This window comes from Balaenoptera physalus (assembly GCF_965194825.1).
Source record: "Balaenoptera physalus genome assembly, chromosome: 10".
Lineage (NCBI taxonomy): Eukaryota > Metazoa > Chordata > Mammalia > Artiodactyla > Balaenopteridae > Balaenoptera > Balaenoptera physalus.
The window spans coordinates 67,080,555-67,101,249 of record NC_138889.1 but is presented as its reverse complement, the minus strand read 5'-3'; the positions used below and the strand labels follow the sequence as shown (position 1 = coordinate 67,101,249).

The following is a 20,695-nucleotide window of genomic DNA, read 5'->3' as shown; positions in this document are numbered from 1 at the left end:
AGTGGTAAATTCTGCAAATGACCCAGTTTCTTCAACAAGTAAATTACAAGACAAAAAAAAGAACCAAACCTGTACTTAAGTGCTGTGGAGAGCAAATACCATGTGTGGACCTTTTTTGTCCTGATTTGAACAAACCAGCTGTCCAAAAAAAAAAAAAAAAATCAAGACTCTCTTGGGAATTGTGAGCACGCTCAATAGCTACTTATGATAGTTAGGAATTTTGGTTAATTAATCTCTGACAATGGTATTATAGTTGTGTTAAAAAGAAAAGGAATCCTTATCTTTTAAAGGTATTAATGTAGTTGTACATGTAATGATATGTCTGGGATTTGGTTCAATATAATCAAATGTAAGGGATATAGAGAAAACAAGATTGGTTGTATGTTAATTATTGAAGCTGTATATGGGCATATAAGGCATCATAATACTAGTTTCTCTACTTTGATATGTGTTTGAGACTTTCCATTAAAAGATTCTAAAGAGCCCTGAAATAACTAAGTTTAATTTTTAAAATTTTTAATGGAGGCATCCAGTAGACTGCTGGGAAATTTGAGACTGGTATTTGATTAGAAAAGTTGAATCAGAGATAGAGAATTCAAAGTTATCTATCATCTATCTATCTATCTATCTATCTATCTATCTATCTATCTATCTATCGCCGTATGCTTGAAGCCATGTGTACATCCATATACATGGAAATGACTGAATTTATTAAAGAAAAGTGAGAGATTAGCTAACAGAATGTTAGAGAAATCTCAGGTTTGAGGGTGAGGAGAAGAGAAAAACTAGAGAAGTAATGATCTGTAACACAGAAGAAAAATACAGTTCACTGGAGGTGAGTTTTACACTGAAGGATGTTTAATCCTATGCAAGGGTCAATAGAAAATTCTTACTGAGAAAAAGTCATTAATTTTGTCCAGGAGGGGGTTTCAGCAGAGTGAGGGATGGGTAAGCCAGGTTGCAAGGGAGGCAGTGAAGATGAGAGGCAGTAACTGGATAGGATACCTTGCTCAAGGAAAAGCCTAGGTTTTCTTTAGTGTGTAGGCATCTGAGTGGTTTTATACAGAAGGGATCTGTGCAAGAGCCAGAAGTGAAAGATAAAAGAACTCAGGAAGAAGGAGATTGAAATGAAAACAAGAGTAAAGTGGGAACTAGAGGAAAAAAGGAAGGATGGGTAAAGATAGAAATTTTAAAGTAGAAGGGAGAGATGTTGAAGGAATTCACTCAGTCTGTCTGACTTACGAGTAAATCATGTTATGGGTGATGCAGAGGTCCAGGCCAAAACTAGGAACTAGAGAGACGTAGGAAAAAAATATAATTCTGTTTTAAAGATAAGATTTGTGACTTTTACTATATTTTGTAACCCTTATTCTTTTTTAAATGAGTAGTAAGTTGAGGTAAATGTCCAAAAGTTAAATTAGAAATAGTAATTATTATACCTTATATTGTACCTGTATTTCCATAGAAATCATGTTTCCTAAAAATATTTGAGAGTAAAAATCCAATGCATTAGGGGCTTCCCTAGTGGCGCAGTGGTTAAGAATCCGCCTGCCAATGCAGGGGACCCGGGTTCGAGCCCTGGCCTGGGAAGATCCCACATGCTACAGAGCAACTAAGCCCGTGCGCCACAACTACTGAGCCCGTGCTATAGAGCCCACGAGCCACAACTACTGAGCCCACGTGCCACAACTACTGAAGCCCGTGTGCCTAGAGCCCGTGCTCCACAACAAGAGAAGCCACCGCAATGTGAAGCCCGCACACTGCAACGAAGAGTGGCCCCTGCTCCCCACAACTAGAGAAAGCCTGCGCCCAGCAATGAAGACCCAATGCAGCCAAAAATAAATAAATTAAAAAAAAAGAGCCCTCTTTAAAAAAAAAAATCCAATGCATTAGAGAAGCATGTCGTTTACAAGATTACTGAAGACTTTGGTTCTCTTATCTTTTTTTCTGCCCCCCGTCCCCCTCCCCCCCCACCCCGTCCCCCTAAAGTGCCCAGTTCCTCTCTATCTGGTACACATTCGGTATTTGTCTTTGTTTTCTCTTAGTAACACACTCTAATTAGCATTGATTTACGATAATGTTAGTAAATGGTTATAAAGGTATTGCAGCTGTGGAATAAGGTATTTTTTAAACTTTGGGTATAATTTTACTTTTTTTTTTAATACTGAAATATGGATATAATCTTATTAACATCTAACTTCTGTATTGATATTTTTTTTCTGGATTGTTGGATTTGTAGTTTAAAAATTCATTTAATTATGTTTTAATCCTTAACTTAGAAGTTAACAGCTTGCAAACATTTGCTATTCCGGGCTCTATATTTCTCAGTATACTCTCAGGGTTTCTTTATCCCTTTCCACTAGCCTTATTTCTTGTTTGTTTGGTAAGTATATAAAATGAAATCGGGAGACTAGAAAGAAATAACTTTAAATAGAATGATGGGAATGATGATGGCATCCTAGTCCCACTGGACTCTGGAAGCATAGACTTATTAGTTTTAAAAGGGGTTTAATGTTAAAGTAATATCTGTTAAGTCCCTCCATAAGGAGATGTTATAGTTTGGCTTTTTTTCTAGAACAGCGTTATCATAGACTTAATTGCATTTATAGGCTCTGTTCTAGCCTTTGCTTTCTATACTGTTTTGTAATTCAGATAGTCCAAGAATGTTGGTGGGCCCAAGGAGTTAAGTCCCATGGCTGGAGGTGGTGTTTTCAAGCATAGGAATTGAAAAAATATTGCTCTTGAAGTTTTATTCATAGGCTAATGGCTAACATTAACTATTTGGATATAGTCACTAAGTTTAATCACAAGTGCCAGTTTGTTTTAGCTGGTCTCATTTTAGTTATAATTTGGTCAGAGAAAGGACTAGATCAGATGGGTTCTTGTGCTCCGCTCAAGAGATGTTATGCAGAGTATCCACCCCATATCCCAAAAGAAAGAAACTAGTTGAGGTTTGTCTTAGGTGAATATATCCATGTGAATAAGATGGAAAAGTACAAAATGCTTATGGGTTCTTGTTATTTTGTAGTGTTCTGGACTCGGTGCTTCATTCTGCTATATGCTCTCCTATTTAGTTGGGAGGCCAGTTGTCTATAAATACCTGACTGAGAAAGCAGTAAAATGGTCACAGCAGGTAAACATGTATTTTTAAATTATTTGATGTAATTCTTTGGCTACTTGGGGGGTCAGTGTATAATATCTACATAAATTCAGACTCAGGGCTTTGATAAAAATGATCTTTTGAAAATTAAGTGGTAGGCAAATAATGAATGTTAATAATTTCAAATATGATGTTTTTGTATCTGTAACAGTAATCTTAATTCTTTATTCCTAGTAACTTCAATCAGCACAAAAGTCAAAGTGTCAATGTAAAGGCATCCATATATTTAGACACCTCACCTGTTTTGTGTTGATGCAGGATGCTGTCAGTGGGTCTCTGAAAAACTTGTATCAGCCACCTCTTTTAATGCATTTCATCAGTGGGAAGAACTTATCTTCCGTTGGGATCTCTGCAAAGACTAGCAGTGATAAATATAAGGACTACTGCCCAGGAAAGTCTAGCATAGTATTGCTAAGAGTCTTATTCTTATAAAGAATCAGAAGAAGCAGACTGTTAAATCAGAGGAATTTTAGAAATTTACCCCTTTGTTTTACAGGTTAGGAAATTAAGAGAAATTAAGCATTTTGTCCAAAATCAAAATCATTATTTGTATAGCAAGATCTAGGAAGTATAAACTGTAATCAGTGCTTTTATTTAGTCAGCTAAATGTTTCTATATGCTTGTTTAATCTCATTTATCGATGAATGAATTCACTCATGTGAAATACATTAACATAAAGATTATCTGAATTTTTTTAAAATTGGAGGCCAGGTTTATTGATGTACTATACTAGCCCTTTATATTACAGGACATTAAAGGCATTAAAAAGTTGGTCATTTGATATCTATCTTATATATAGTTATAAATTTAATTTTGCCTTTTTAGGTTTAAAATGTTGTTGAGCCATATTATCTAGGCTGATGTAGAGCCATCTTTAGTAGTATAACATTACACTATAAGCACAATCTTAAAAGCTTTCATCTGATGTTATTTAGCTCTGGTAATGAACATTTGATAAGCAGTTCATTGTTATTTTCAAGCTCCTTTTTTGATCATTTCTGTTGGGTAAATGCTGAGCTATCAGGGATAAGAATTTGAAATAAGGTATTTTATAATCAGTTTATTTTCAGGCTTGGCTTTATCTTGATCCTAACTTGTTTCTTTCTTGTGACAGGTTGAACGTCATAGAGAACATCTCATTAACTACATTATATTTTTGAGAATAACACCATTTCTGCCTAACTGGTTTATTAATATTACATCTCCTGTGATAAACGTGCCATTGAAAGTTTTTTTTATTGGCACTTTTCTAGGTAAGCCCTCTGGTTTGTGCTGTGTTAGGACTCATCGTGTACATGTCTAGCAGTGTCCAGCTGGGCTAGATTTTGTGCTCTATGCAGGCATGCCAGCACCATATAACTGGTGGGCACAGAGCCTGGCCTATATAAGTAGATGCTCGGAAATGTTTGTTGGATTGTGTTGATTTAAATTTTTTGTTTAAACAAGAGCACTCTCTGCTGGATATTTTTTTAATCATGTAGAATTAAGCAGGACTTTTTAACTCCATTCTCTCCCTCAGTGGAGAGAAAAAAAAAAAATTTGAAGGTGCCTTTTTTGAGTACTTTCTCCTTTGTCTTCTAATCAAGTACTGAAATACTGAACTTTAATTTTCAATAGAAAATTGATCCTATCTTTTTATTAACATAGAACTTATTATGGGCATTACTGAAAGTTTGAGGGAAAGCAAGGATGAACAAGAAGTTTCTTGCTTTCAAGGAGCTAACACTTAATTTTGAAATTAGTCAGTGGGTGTAAAGATTCATTTATATATTTGTGAATTCTGATAGTTCTTATGATAGTTCTTTAGTAAGAGTATTCTGCTTTTCTTCCAAATTTAAGGTGAATTGTTTAGATACCAACAAAATGAGCAGATTCCTCAAGTATTGACTGTCTGTTAAATTAAAGCTTTACGTTAATACTTAATTTTTTATTGCTATTTTTAGAAAAATTTATAGACAAACTTAAAAATCTTAGCAGGTTCTCCATAAAAGTGGGAAAAAAATCTCAGCAGGGGTAATTTTGGATTTTGTAAAATAATATTACACTTATAGAATCAGAAGGGAGAAGTTTTGTACTGTCTCCTTATTTTACAGATGAAATACCTAGAGATAAAGTTAACTTCAGCTTTGGCTAAAGTAATTTTTCCAGTTTGTTCTGGCTTTTAATAAAATATGGTTGTTCCACCATGCTTTTGTATAAACTGCTCTTTTTACTCATATATTTTGAGTATCTTTCCATTTCTGAGTATCTCCTACCACTCATTTTAAGTATACTCTATCGAGGGTGAATGACAATTTACTCAATCTTATTTTTGAAGATTTAGGCTGTTTCCAGATTTTTATTATTATAATTCTTTGATGAGCATCCTTGAGACTAGATCTTTGTTCATATACATTAATATTTCCTAAAGTTGCGATTGGTGGATCATAGCACATTCGTTTTTTAAGGCTGTTGATAAATTTTGTAAAATTATTTTCTGGAGACTTTCCTTGGGTTTTTAAAATCATTATCCTTAAGCGGTGATTATGAAAGACTGAATTCTTTATATGGAAATAAACTTGAGGGGCTTTAAATTAAATTAAAATTTTCAAATTGTAAATCACTATATTCTTAGAAGAAATTGTATACACACAGTATTTTAATTTTTAAAAAGAATTGATTGTTTTTTACCATATGTTTTTACTTTCTATTTTAGGTGTTGCACCTCCCTCTTTTGTAGCAATTAAGGCAGGAACAACATTGTACCAGCTTACAACAGCAGGGGAAGCTGTTTCCTGGAACTCAGTATTTGTTCTAATGATTTTGGCTCTTCTTTCTATTCTGCCAGCCATCTTCCAAAAAAAGCTAAAGCAGAAATTTGAGTGAATAATCCTCTGGGTTTTAGTTTTCCTATCATCATCATCATCATCTCTCAGGATTGGCAGGTTTATGTGTTAAAATCACCTCTTCAGTAAATGAAACAGGAATTTGTAAAATAAAATTTCCTATCCGGTGGTTAAAATAATGCATTTAAGTGGCAAAGGAGAGAAGAAAGTAAAAATGGAAATTGGTATACCATGAAAAGTGCTGTCAGTAGTTACGATAGACATCTCCTAAATTACTATTCCAAGGCTATAGATAATAAACGTAGCAGCATAGTAGGAAATTCTTGACCCAACTGATTAACTCAATATATTTCATGAACTGGCCGTAAATACTTACCCTTGACTTGATAATTTAATATTTTTCTCTCTATTCCATACTATAACTAAAATAGGAAAAGCAAATACAAAAATTCAAAAGCAAAGATACAGTATTGCTGTTCTGACTCATGTTAGCCTTCTTTCAGAGCATAAACTTGAAAACTAAAGCTCAAAAGATATTTACATTTTCTTCCTTTTTACCTTTGAGGTAGTAGACTTGTTTAGAAGTTGCATCTTAGTGGACTACTGAATTTGGAAAAGATATCAAGTTATATCTATTTAGTGAATTTTATTTTTGTCTTCTTCTGTTCTAGATTATCATGGATTGGTCTGAAATTTAAAATTCTGACCAGTCTGTTTTCATTTGTTTCCTAGCTTTCAAAATATTTCCATTGTGCATATACAAAATGGCAATGACATGATAATTGTATCATATTGGTGTTGATAATTTATATTCAGATAATATTTTGTTACACAGTTCCCCTTTACTATCTCAAAAGGGTATCAAAAAAGCAAACATTCAAAGTATGCAGTTTTTAGATGTTAGATTAATTATGTTACTTTATATTTTGAAACAAAAACAGTGTCAGTACAGCACTCAAATAATTGAATATAGTTTATTTGTTCCAATGACTGTAAAGTTTACCTCATTTATTTATTAGTCTGGTCATTAAAGTATGTATTATGTAATTATCCTTTTTTATGCATGATACATAAGAATGCCTTGTTTCATTTCTATTGATGGCTTTTTTGTTTGGGGCTGCTTTTGATTAATGCAGTTTCCCTATTTAGGGTTTTTACTTTTTATATCTCAAAGTAAAATTAAATTCTTATGTGGTAACTACTATTTAAATAGTCCTGGAAAAACTAAACAGCTTTTTGCTGCTTGCTTAACGGTAATATCCTTGATCCCTTGATTCTAGGACATAAAGTAAAGTACTCTGTCAGTTTTACCTTCACCCAAGACTGTCACGTTGAAAAGTACTTTAGCTGTGGAAGAAATCCTTGTATGTTTTTATTGTGAGAGGTATGATCAGCCCCAAAGCCAGTTTCTACTACATAATGTGGACTGATTATTTTTTCTATCGCAGTATTAACAAATGGATTTATTGTAAATACAAAGAAAATATATTAATTAATATACTATTCTTATGTCACCTGGACTTTTGTGTGAAATTATTTATTGTTATTTCTAGCAAGGTTTTCTTCCTTTCTTATTGACCAGAGACTGAGTGATAAAGCTTTTGTTATTTTTGCAAACAAAACATAGCCTTTTTGGACAAAGCTCACTAAATATTACTGTATAAAATGTAATTGAGTAAATTTTTATCAGACTTTTAAAAATAAGAGTTTGGACTCAGGAGCAGCCTCACTATTTATTCCATTATGTATATATTGTACTTACTCTATTCTCAGAGTATTTTCCCTATCCTTATCATTGATCCTGTCCCTTTGCTGATTATTTTTTCTGTTAGAAAACTGTAGTTGTCACTTAAGGTGAGGTATATTTTCTTCTCCCAAGAGAATAGGCAGCCAGTCTTTCCACATTCATCATCATTGTCTGTCAAGAAAGAACCTTCAGCAGGCTGAACCCTAAATGCATTTGGTGACTTATATTCATGGATTCACAGACTTGGCCTGATGCCAGATGTAGATTCAAGCTTCAGCCACATCTTGAAGACAGTTACATAGTAATAACCACCAGAGGGCAAGTATGTGTAGTGGGGAGGCGAGCAGGCTAACTAGGAAGTTGACACACTGAGACTCTTCACCTCTTAGTTAATCTCCTCTCTCTGGAGCTCTATTACTTTGAGTGTAATATTTCTAAAACACTTAATAAATGTAAATTAAAATGTAAGAAGAATAAATTGTACTGAAAAACTTAAATGTAGCACTTGGGATTTATTTCATGGAAGTATTTGTATTTAAAAAAAACTTTTCATTGAATAAAAATATTCTTTTGAAATTCTGTGCACATTTTCACCTCTAAGAACAAAAATTTTTTTTTAAACCTTTAATTTTTATAGTTGGCTTTTGAGAATCTTAAGGCATTTAAAATTTAAATTGTAGAGGTAAGTAAGTACAGGTAAACATTTATTTAAGTATCTAGTATATATGATTTCTCTATAAAGGAATTGATCTCGGAGAGAGCAGTGAGCGGTCCTGAAGAGAGATTTTAGTTCCCTGCCCAGGAATTGGACCTGGGTAGCCTGGATGAAAACCAGGACTCGTAGCCACCAGACCACCAGGGGCTAGAGGCTAGAAGCAAAGTGGCCCTAGCTCTTTCCCCTGTTTGAAAGGAAGAATGTCTTGTTCAAGGAGGCAAAAACTGTAAAAACAGGTACAAGGTTTATTATTAAAGACAGCATAATGTATGGGAGAGCACACAGAGAAGCAGTTTGTTTAAGACAGAAGTAAGGCAGAAATACACACCCAGAGAGAAAGGGTATGGGCATCCTCTCTAATGAGGAGGAACACAGCAAGTCAGAAGCCAGGCAGAAATACACACCTGGAGAGGAGTGTGGGCATCCCGAATGAGGAGCGCAGTAAAGAGGTGATTTAAATCATATATAGGACAGTCCTTCCGGGTCTGTGTTTACATTTAGCCAATTGTTTCTTTTTTCACACCTGACTGGTCCTAGGACTCTCCCCAACATGCATGTGCAACTTTTTGCTCAGATGGATCCCACCCCAGAGGCCTGTGGGTGCATTCCACACTTACTATGGAGTGGCGCCCCCTCCCTTTTTGACCCCCAAGGCACCTTCCTGCGAATGTGCAGACAGGGAAGTTTTCCTTGACCTCAGGAGTGGCACCTTATCTCTATACTTTAGCAAAGCTCAGCTTCTGCCACTAGCTTTGTCCTTGGAGTGTCTGGGTGAGAACAAAGCTTCAATTTTACTCCACTTGACAAACACCAGCTGTCCAGCCCAGGGGCCCATCTATCTCCTACCTCAGAATCTTCTTAAAGTTCTCTTTGGCTTTTTGAAAATGGGTAGAATAAATCAAAAGGGCTGAAACATTCTTGGTGTTTAATCATTGATCGATTGTTTAGATGTTTTAAGGTGGATCTTATTGCAGTTTCAATACTCTCTACTGATTATTGCTCTTTCTCTTTTTTCTTCCTTACCTGGGAAAAACTTGCTAAGCTGGGTGACTTCGGAGGATGTTGTTTAAGCTCTAGGCCTCATTTTTCTCATCTGGACTAAGTGAGCTCTAAGGTCCAGGTTCCTTACAGCTCAGACATGATGGGATTCTCTGAAATTAATGAGACACATTAATAGACCCTTCTAAAAGTATTAAATTAAGCAGCCTTTGTCTAGCTTGTTTTTTGTTGTTTTAAAAATTTATTATTTTTTGGCTGCGTTGGGTCTTCGTTGCTGTGTGCGGGCTTTCTCTAGTTGTGGTGAGCGGGGGCTACTCTTCATTGCGGTGTGCGGGCTTCTGATTGCAGTGGCTTCTCTTGTGGAGCATGGGCTCTAGGTGCACGGGCTCAGTAGTTGTGGCTTGCAGGCTCTGGAGTGCAGGCTCAGTAGTTGTGGCACACGGGCCCAGTTGCTTCGCGGCACGTGGGATCTTCCTGGACCAGGGCTCGAATCCATGTCCCCTGCATTGGCGGGCAGATTCTTAACCACTGCGCCACCAGGGAAGTCCTGCCTAGCTTGTTTTATAGCTTACAGTGTGCTTTCATATACACTATCTCATTTAAATAAATTAACCATTTTATTTGCAATGGAAGACTTGAGAAAACAGGACAAGGGCTATTCCCATTTGGTTACTTTGCTAGTAATATGAGGTAGGGTAAAATGGAAATTGTTTAGGGGGCTAAAAGGACTCTTCTGAAGAGTCTTTTCATCCTAGAAATACTTGGTATGAAAAACAGAAGTCATAATATCAAGTCTGATGACCACTTCGAGTTAGCAGGGATGGTACTTTGAGAATAGAAGGTGGGGGAACTCACTAACTCCTATATTATATTTTGGGGGCCTGTCTGGGCTCCTTAATCTAAGGTTTAGTATCATGTAACATTTGGAGCTGTGCCAAGTGGGTACTCTTGTCATGATGACTGAACTGTTAGATAAAGACTGCCAGGAAGGACTTCCCTGGTGGCGGTCCAGTGGTTAAGACTCCACGCTTCCACTGCAGGAGGTGCAGTTTCAATCCCTGGTTGGGAAATTAAGATCCTGCATGTTGCGCGGGCGTGCTCAAAAAAAAAAAAGGAGTGCTGGGGAGTAGAAATTGACCCAGTGTTAGCCACTGATAGTTCTGGAGTACCACCTGAAAGTCTAAGGGGACTTTTGAAAACCACTCTGAAATCAACATTGTAAAACTATGGAAGCTGAGAGATGGAAGTACACTGTTCAGGTCTGTGTATTTTAAATGGAAAACTAGTCACATTTTAGCATTGTCTTAACCCTGTAGAGTGAATCTGTAAGAATCTTCATCCTGAAATTATAGTCTGGAAGATGGTCTTTTGTGCAGCCTCACCTACACTTCCTTAAGAAAATGGATTCTTTCGTGGAAAGCTAACAGGCCCAAGGTAGACATAGTGTGCTGAGTCAAGACCCCTACCTACTTTCACCTTTGAGACAGGGTTTCCTGGTGACTAGATCAGCACTCTGGGGCTTGCTTTGGAATTCGTGTTAGAACACCAGTCAAGGTTTGTGATGGATAATCTAATGTGTCAACTTGACTGGGCCATGAGATGCCCCAATAGCTGGTTAAACGTTATTTCTGAGTGTGTCTTTGAGGGTGTTTCCAGAAGAGATTAGCATCTGAATTGGCGGTCTGAGTAAAGCAGATTGCCCTCCCGCATGTGGGTGGGCATCATCCAATCTGTTGAGGGCCTGAATGGAACAAAAAATGTAGAGGAAAGTTGAATTCACTCTCTGCCTGATGGTTGAACTGGAACATTGATCTGCCCTTGGTACTCCTGGTTCTCAGGCCTTCAGACCTGGACTAGAATCTACATCATTGGCTCTCAGGCCTTCGAACTATACCACCGACTTTCCCGGGTCTCCAGCTTGCAGACAGCAGATTGTGGGATTTCTCAGTCTCTGTAATCACATGAGCCGATACCTTAATAAGAAATCTCTTTATATCAATATATATAATATACATCAATGTTTCCTATTGGCTCTGTTACTCTGGAGAGCCCTAATACAAGGTCATAGGCTACTGTTAACTAGAGACATATTGAAAGGAAATAGTGATAGATATTGCAGAGGAAAATTGGAATTCCTGGTGAAGTCTGGAAATGATGAAGGGATAGTGATTGATACAAAAAAATTAGAATTATACATCATCATCAAGAATTATATGTGGTCTCAAAGGTGCAGATGCTCATGTCAGTGTAGTGGTAAGCATGAGTCCTTATATAAGGTATTTGGCCATGTGGATAATTGTCAGAATTTATAGTTTATGGCTACACAAAAAATAGAAAGGAAAAATAATCTCTACCTATATGAAGACTTGGGAGATTTCTCATCAAGTCATGTGATAAGGGTGCTATCAAATACATTTTGGAACATCAGGCCTGGCTGGAGTCAAACATTATAGAAGCAATTTTTAGTGATGTTTAAGTGTAGAAACTAAGATTCCACCTAAGGCCTGAGAGACTCTTGAATCATCTTTCTTAGGTCTCAAATTTGGGTGGAGAAGCAGGATGACACACTGGTTATCTTTAGATAACAATTGTAGCCAGCCTTGTTGGGAAGAGAGGCATCAGTTCAAATGAGCTGGAACTGAGTTCAGAGGCCCAATGAGTAAAGTTCTGGGCAATGGAAAGAAATACATTCCTTACCTTTTGGTCGAAATGCTGCCTAAAGCAAGCCCTAGACATCAATTTGCTTCAGCTGTGAATGTGTGGAAAGGCTTGGTTACAAACAAAACAAGCCTAGCAGGTTTTGGAATATTTGGGAGAGGTTCTGAGAAAACAAAGGGCTGCTTGATTGGGGGAGTGGAGGAGGAGAGTGGGTGGGGCTGAAACACTAACCCATTTGTTACTGTTGTAGAAGCTGGGCATTTGGGGGCAGACTGCACTCATGTCCTGATTATTAGTTATTAGTTTTTAGTTTTTAGTCAGGGTTCATTGATGGCAAACAACAAAACTCAACTCTGGCTTGAGCAAAAGAATATTCATTGGTACATTTGGAGGCTAGGAACCAGAAGCACTCACTGGAATGGCCTCATAACAGGATAGAGGTTGGGCTACTGCCAATGGAATGAATAAAGTACAACTATCTGCATCTTGTAGGCATTTGCTCAGCATTCACATTCCAGGGGTTACCACTGGAATGGTAACCATTCCACTCAGCAACCAGACTAAAGAAATTGGAATGCTGGTAGGAAGGGGAAATGAATTTAAGTTAACCAAAAAGCCACAAATGGAAAACTGGAAATGAGCTGGAATGATTGGTCCCTGTGAGCAGAAAGCTTGAAGGTCATATATATACATCCTCTCCCTTAACAGTGATAGAGACCCTGAAATGAGACACTGAAGTAGTCAGGAAGCCCATCTGATGATATACATTCTCAGGGCATGGGACAGAGACAAAAGAAACCCGATTCTGAGGGTGCGGAGAGTAGCAGAAGATCCTGCCTGGGAACTCGCCTAGTTTGGGGGTTTATGCTGTTTTATCCAATAAGAATGTGCTAAATGTCTAAAATTGAGAACTCCCAGTTTTGCTCTTCTGTCAGTCTTCCTCCTAAAAATGGCTCCATTCATACATCTAGTTTTTTATGCCAAACACTTAGTAGCCATTCTTTATTCTTCACCCTGAATTCGATTCATCAGCACAACTTATTAATTATGCCTCCAGCACTTTTTTTAAAAAAATTAATTAATTAATTTATTTATTTATTTTTGGCTGTGTTGGGTCTTCTTTTCTGTGCAAGGGCTTTCTCTAGTTGCGGCAAGCGGGGGCCACTCTTCATCGCGGTGCGCGGGCCTCTCACTATCGTGGCCTCTCTTGTTGCGGAGCACAGGCTCCAGACGCGCAAGCTCAGTAGTTGTGGCTCACGGGCCTAGTTGCTCCGCGGCATGTGGGATCTTCCCAGACCAGGGCTTGAACCCGTGTCCCCTGCATTAGCAGGCAGATTCTCAACCACTGCGCCACCAGGGAAACCCTCCAGCACTTTTTTAAAAAAATAAATTTATTTATTTATTTATTTATGGCTGAGCTGGGTCTTCATTGCTGCGCGTGGGCTTTCTCTGGTTGCAGTGAGCAGGGGCTACTCTTGGTTGTGGTGCACGGGCTCCTTATTGCAGTGGCTTCTCTTGTTGCAGAGCACGGGCTCTAGGCTTCAGTAGTTGCGGCTCGCAGGCTCAGTAGTTGTGGCTTGCGGGCCCTAGAGCACAGGCTCAGTAGTTGTGGCGCATGGGCTTAGTTGCTCTGCGGCATGTGGGTTCTTCCCGGACCAGGGCTCAAACCCGTGTCCCCTGCATTGGCAGGTGAACTCTTAACCACTGTGTCACCAGGGAAGCCCTACCTCCAGAACTCTTGAATCCAACTACTTCTTCCATCTTTATTGCTAGCATTGTAGTTTGTCCAAGTCCATTTACCTTTGACCTGGAGTACTTCAATAACCTAATTTGTCTGCCTTTTGCCAGGCTTGCTCCTCTAAATTCCATTTTCTACACAGCAGCCAGCATGATCCTTAAAAACTTGTTACCTATCAAGATTGTGAACTAGCATAGCCTGCTGGCTTCGTGTCCAAAATCAGCCCTAGAGGAACAAGGGAAGCAAGAGAGAAGCACAAACATCATGAGAAACCTCTGGGGAGAATGAAAGCTTTAGAGACTCTGTGTGTGTTTGCACATGTATGCTCACTAGTGCTAATAGCTAGAGCCATGGGGGAGGACTGGAGACAAATGAAAGTATGGGTTGAAAGTTTCGAAGTTACATTTTTTCTCTTCCTGCGTTAAATAATAGTCCAGACTCCCTGTATCACTGGGGTAACAACAGGATAGTGCGAAAGTGCTGCTGGGGTGAAGAACTGATGAACACAGGGCCTAGCAGCCCTCAACATTCACTTCTCTCCACCCCTGCCCCCCACCCCACGCCAATCCAGGACTGAGGAATCATAAACTAAGGAGGCTACCTCCTACATTGGGGTTTCTTTCCAAGAGTTTATAGGTAACCCCCTGACGTGAGGAGTGGCCTAATAAAGTGGCAGTCAAAGGAACCTAGTATCTGGGGCTTTCTACCCTGGAACTTATTCCATCCTCTCTCTTTAAATTCACTGGGAGAGACACTGAGACTTGGCCTTCAGTCCCTGCTTGGTAGATATTAACAGAAAGAGTAACTAATACCAGGAGAACATGCGATCATTAACCAAGACAACTAGACACCTAAGAAGAACAATCACTAAAAGAAAGACAGCAAATTGAACAACGTATAATACTTAAAGCAGAATTATTGGATCAGATAAAGGTTAAACAATAAATATATTCAAAATAATAAAGATATTAATATGCTATAAGAACAAGAAATCATAAAGAACTAAGTAAAATATTAAATACGATATGTATAATCATTGAAATAAAGAATATAATAGATGAATATTTAAACAAAAATTTTAAGTGAGAGGATTGAAAGGTATACCAGGTAATTCTAAATCAAAAGAAAGCTGGAGCACTTGACAAAATAGACTTAAAGACAAAAATATCATAGGTGATAAACATATACTGGGAAAAAAAGTATAGAGTAGAAGATACAATGATTATAAGTATAAATGCATTAAAATCATAGCTTCAAAATGTAAAAAGTAACAACCTATAGAACTGTGAGGGAAATTAATTGCGGTTGGAGATTTTAACACATCCCTTTCAGAAACTGATAAGCAGACAAAAATGAGCAAACATTGAATATATGAAAAGGAAATTAATTAAAGCATATATATGTATGATATATATGTAGAATTATGCACCCAAAAAAGAATACATATTCCTTCTGAGCACATGCAAAATCTTTACAAAAACAGATCACAGAGGAAGCCTCAATAAATTGCAAAAGATTGATATCAGACAATTTTTAAAAAATAAATGTATTTTATTTATTTATTTTTGGCTGCGTTGGATCTTCGTTGCTGCATTCAGGCTTTCTCTAGTTGCGGCAAGCGGGGGCTACTCTTCGTTGCAGTGCGTGGGCTTCTCATTGCAGTGGCTTCTCTTGCTGTGGAGCACGGCTCCAGGCGCATGGGCTTCAGTAGTTGTGGCACGTGGGCTCAGTAGTTGTGGCTCACGGGCTCTAGAGCACAGGCTCAGTAGTTGTGGCCCATGGGCTTAGCTGCTCTACGGAATGTGAGATCTTCCCGGACCAGGGATCGAACCTGTGTCCCCTGCATTGGCAGGTGGATTCTTAACCACTGCCACACCAGGGAAGCCCCTAGACAATCTTTATACTGCAGTGAAGTTAGAAATTAATAACAAAAAGATAGCTTAAAAATCCAATTTGTGGGACTTCCCTGGTGTTCCAGTGGTAAAGAATCCGCCTTACAATGCAGGGGATGCGGGTTTGAACCCTGGTCAGGAAACTAAGATCCCACATACCACACTGGGCAACTGAGCCCATGCGCCACAACTACTGAGCTCGCGCACCTCAACTATGCCCGAGTGCTGCAAACTACAGAGCCCACGCGCTCTGGAGACTGCACGCCACAACTGGAGAGAGAAAACCTGCCCGCCACAACTAGAGAGAAGCCCGCGTGCCACAACAAAGAGCCCATGCCACAATGGAAGATCCAGCATGCCTCAGCGAAGATCCCGCATACCACAACTAAGACCTGATGCAGCCAAAAAAAATAAATAATAAAAAAAATCCAATTTGTGTAGTAAAGGAAAACATAAAGGATATTATGAAATATTTGAAATTGAATGATAACGAATATCTTATATGTTAAAATTTATGAGACACAACTAGCACAGTAGTTAAAGTGAGATGGACTAAACACACTTAAATATTTTAATTACATCAGAAAACAAAAAACATTAAAATTTAAAAATCAATCGATGTAATCCACTATATTAACACACTGAAGAAGAAAGTTCATTTATCATTTCAATAGATGCAGAGAAAGCATTTGGCAAAATTCAACAACCACTCATGATAAAAACGTTCAGAAAAATAGGAATACAGAGGAACTTCTTTAACTTGATAGAAAACAACAGTTAACTAAAAAAAAACAGTTATTATCACACTTAATGGTGAAAGATTGAATGTTTTCCCTTAGATCAGGAACAAGGCAAAGATATCCACTCTCACCAATTTATTTAACACAGTGTTGCAACTTTTAGCTAGTAAATGAGGCAGAAAAAGGGATAAAAAGCATATAGGGACTTACCTGGTGGTGCAGTGGTTAAGAATCTCCCTGCCAATGCAGGGGACACGGGTTCGAGCCCTGGTCCTGGAAGATCCCACATGCCGTGGAGCAACTAAGCCCATGAGCCACAACTACTGAGCCTGCGTGCCTAGAGTCTGTGTTCCACAACAAGAGAAGCCACAGCATGAGAAGCCCGTGCACTGCAGCAAAGAGCAGCCGCCGCTGGTCACAACTAGAGAAAGCCCACGCACAGCAACGGAGCCAAAAATAAATAAATAAATAAATAAATAAATAAATTTATATGAAAAGAAGCATACAGATTAGAAAGGAAGAAATAAATTGTCCGTATTTGCATATGACATGATAATTTCCATAGAAAATACCAGGGAATTGACCAAAAAAAATGCCTAGAACTAATAAGTGAGTTCAGCAAGGTTGAATTTCTATATACAACGATGAACACATAGAAATTGAAATTAAAAATATAATACCATTTATAGCCACTCAAAACAAAATGAAATACTTAAGTATAAATCTAACAAAATATATACAAGACTTGTATGCTTAAAACTAGATGGGAAAGAAGAGACATACCGGACTTTCCTGGTGGCGCATTGGTTAAGAATCCGCCTACCAATGCAGGGGGACAAGGGTTCGAGCCCTTGTCCGGGAAGATCCCACATGCTGCAGAGCAACTAAGCCCATGCGCCACAACTACTGAGCCTGTGTGCCACAACTACTGAAGCCCGTGCACCTAGAGCCTGTGCTCCACAACAAGAGAAGTCACCGCAATGAGAAGCCTGCGCACCACAACGAAGAGTAGCCCCAAGCACTGCAACAAAGAGTACCCCTTGCTCACTGCAACTAGAGAAAGCCCACATGCAGCAACAAAGACCCAACGCAGCCAAAAATAAATAAATTAAATTAATAAATTTATTAAAAAAAAAAAAAAAAAAGAGAGAAGAGACATACCATCTTCATGGACTGGGAGACTCAACATTGTAAAGATGTCAGGTCTCCCCAAATTGATCTACAGGTTTAACCAATATCTCAGCAAGATATTTTGTAGATATAGATAAGATTATTTTAAAATTTGTATGGAAAGGCAAAGGAACCAGAATAGATAACACTAGAATAGCTAAAAAGTAGAATAAAGTAGGAGGACTCACTCTTCCCCATTTTAAGACTTATTATATAGCTACAGTAATCAAGACAGTGTGGTACTCGCAGAGGGACAGATATATAGATCAATGGAACAGAACAGAGAACACAGAAAGAGAACCACACAAATATGCCCAATTGATTTTTGACAAAGGTGCAAAATCAGTTCAATGGAAAAAATATAGCCTTTTTAACAAATAGTGCCGGAGCAATTTGGACATTCATGGGAAAAAAAAATTAACCTCTACAAAAACCTCAAAACATATATTAATTAACTCAAAATTAATAATAAAACTCAAATATAAAATATAAAACTAAAACTTTTAGAAAGAAATATAAGAGAAAGTCTCTGTTATCTAGAGCTAGGTAAGGTTCTTAGACTTGTCATCAGAAGCATGATCCATAAAACGAAAAATTGATAATTGTACTTCAAATTTTAAAATGTTTACAAAAGATCTTGTTAAGAGGATGACAAGACAAGCTACAGAAGGGGAGAAAATATTTGCACACCACACATCCAATACGGCCTGGTATCTAGAATGGATGAAGAGCTCTCAAAATTCAACAGTAAAAAAGCCCAACAATGCAATTAGAAAATGGGTGAAAGGTATGAACAAATATTTCACCAGAAACAATATACAGATGACAAACAAGCACATGAAAAGATGTTCAACATCATTAATCATTAGAGAACTGCAAATTAAAACAACAATAAGATATTCCTACACACCTGAGTGGCTAAATAAAAAATAGAGACAATACCAAATGTTGATAAGGATGTGGAGAAACTAGACCATTCATTCATACATTGCTGGTGGAAATGTTAGATAGGATAGCTAATCTGGAAAACAATTTTGCAGTTTCTTAAAAAAAAGTAAACATGCAGCTATCATATGACCCAGCAATTGCGCTACTGGGCATTTATCCCAGAGAAATGAAGACTGTTCACATAGAAACCTGCATATGAATGTTTATAACAGTTTTATTCATAATAGCCCCAAACTGGAAACAATACAGATGTCCTTCAATGGGTGAACCATTAAACTGTGGCACCTTCATACCAGGGAATACTACTCAGCAATAAAAAAGAATGAATTATTTATTCATACAACAACTTGAATGAATCTCCAGAGAATTATACTGAGAAAAGCCAGTCATAATATGTTATATATGATTCATTTCTATAACATTCTAGAAGTGACAAAATTATAGACATGGAGTAGATATTAGTGGTTGCCAGAGACTAAGGAAAGGGTGGGTGTAGGACAGAAATGGGTGTGGCTATAAAAGGACCACTTTAGGGATCGTTGTAGTAATAGAAGTGTTCTGTATCTTGACAGTAACAATGTCAATATCCTGGTTGTGGTATTGGACTATAGCTTTCCCAGATATTGCCTTTGGAGGAAATTGGGTAAAAAGTAAATGAGATCTTTCCATATTATTTCTCAAGGCAACATATAAATCTACAATTATCTCAAAATAAAAAGAGTAATTTAAAAACAAATGAAATGATGGGACTTACCTGGTGGTCCAGTGGTTAGGACTCTATGCTTTCACTGCCAAGAGCACAGATTGGGAAGCACAGACCAGGGACTGGGAACTAAGAACCCGCAAGCCGTGCAGTGTGGCAAAAAAAAAAAAAAAAAAAAAGAAGAAGAAGAAGAAACATATTACATAAATATGTTGGAAATAGAGCAAAAAATCAAAGCCCCAAAACAAAAAAAACAAGAAAGAATAAGATAACAGTAGAAATTAATGAACTAAAGAACAAAAAGCCAATAGAGAAGATTAGCAAAATAAAAGTTAGTACTTTGAAAAGATTAAGTCAGTCATGTTTGACAAGTCTGATCAAGGCAAAAAGAGAAAATGTGCAAATAAATAAAATACAAACAGAAGAAGAGGAAATGGCTATATGCACAATAGAAAATTTTTTATATTTCTGAAATAAATATATATTGGAAAATTTAGATGAAATGGATAAATTCTTAGAAAAACATTGAAAGTATACAATGCCACAACTGGCAGAAGAAAAAACAGAAACCTTATACAGACCAAAATGTACTAAAAGAAATTGCAAAGGTAATCAGGCACATCACTCTCAAAATCCAGGTGTTTCTCAGGTAAGTTCTAACAAACTTTCAAGGAACAGTTTATTCCTATCTTATACAAGCTTTTCCAGAGAGTAGAAAAAGACAGAAAGCCTTCCAGTTCAATGTGCAAGTATAGTGGTATAATTTTGATTCCAAAACCTGGTGAGAATAATTCAGTAAAAAAAAAATTATAGACTCATTTCTTTTATGAACACTGATGCAAAAATTCTAAATATTGTATATCTAAATCCAACTCTTATATTTAAAAAATACATCAAGAATAAGTAAAATTTATTCCCAGACTATAGTGATAGTTCAACATGAGAAAAATTTATCAGTGTAATTTGCCACATTAAGAGGAGAAAAAAATACATTATTATCTTGATAGATGCAGGAAAATTTCTGTTAAAGTTCAATATCTATATATAGTAAAAATTGTAATTATTACAAGTCAGTAATAAAAGGTTATTTCTTTAATCTGATAAATTGTTTACCAAACCTATAGCAAATGTCATTCTTTTTTTTAATATATAAATTTATTTATTTATTTACGGCTGGATTGGGTCTTCATTGCTGTGTGCGGGCTGTCTCTAGTTGCAGCGAGCGGGGGCTACTCTTGGTTGCAGTGCATGGGCTTCTCATTGCGGTGGTTTCTCTTGTTGTGGAACACAGGCTCTAGGTGCGCAGGCTTCAGTAGTTGTGGCTCGTGAGCTCTAGAGCTCAAGCTCAGTAGTTGTGGCGCATGGGCTTAGTTGCTCCATGGCATGTTGGATCTTCCTGG

At 37.4% G+C, this 20,695-nt stretch overlaps 1 protein-coding gene across 1 annotated transcript in view; it reads left to right on the top strand.

The window, feature by feature from the left end:
- The window catches only part of TMEM41B (transmembrane protein 41B), a 30,645-nt gene extending 22,416 nt beyond the window's left edge, over nt 1-8,229 (top strand). Inside the window, exons 5-8 of the mRNA XM_082478091.1 lie at nt 2,290-2,383; nt 3,029-3,133; nt 4,275-4,413; nt 5,856-8,229. Coding sequence (XP_082334217.1) covers nt 2,290-2,383; nt 3,029-3,133; nt 4,275-4,413; nt 5,856-6,025 — 508 coding nt within the window. The 3' untranslated portion in view covers nt 6,026-8,229. The remainder of the gene's footprint in view (nt 1-2,289; nt 2,384-3,028; nt 3,134-4,274; nt 4,414-5,855) is intronic.
- Nucleotides 8,230-20,695: the final 12,466 nt, after the last annotated feature.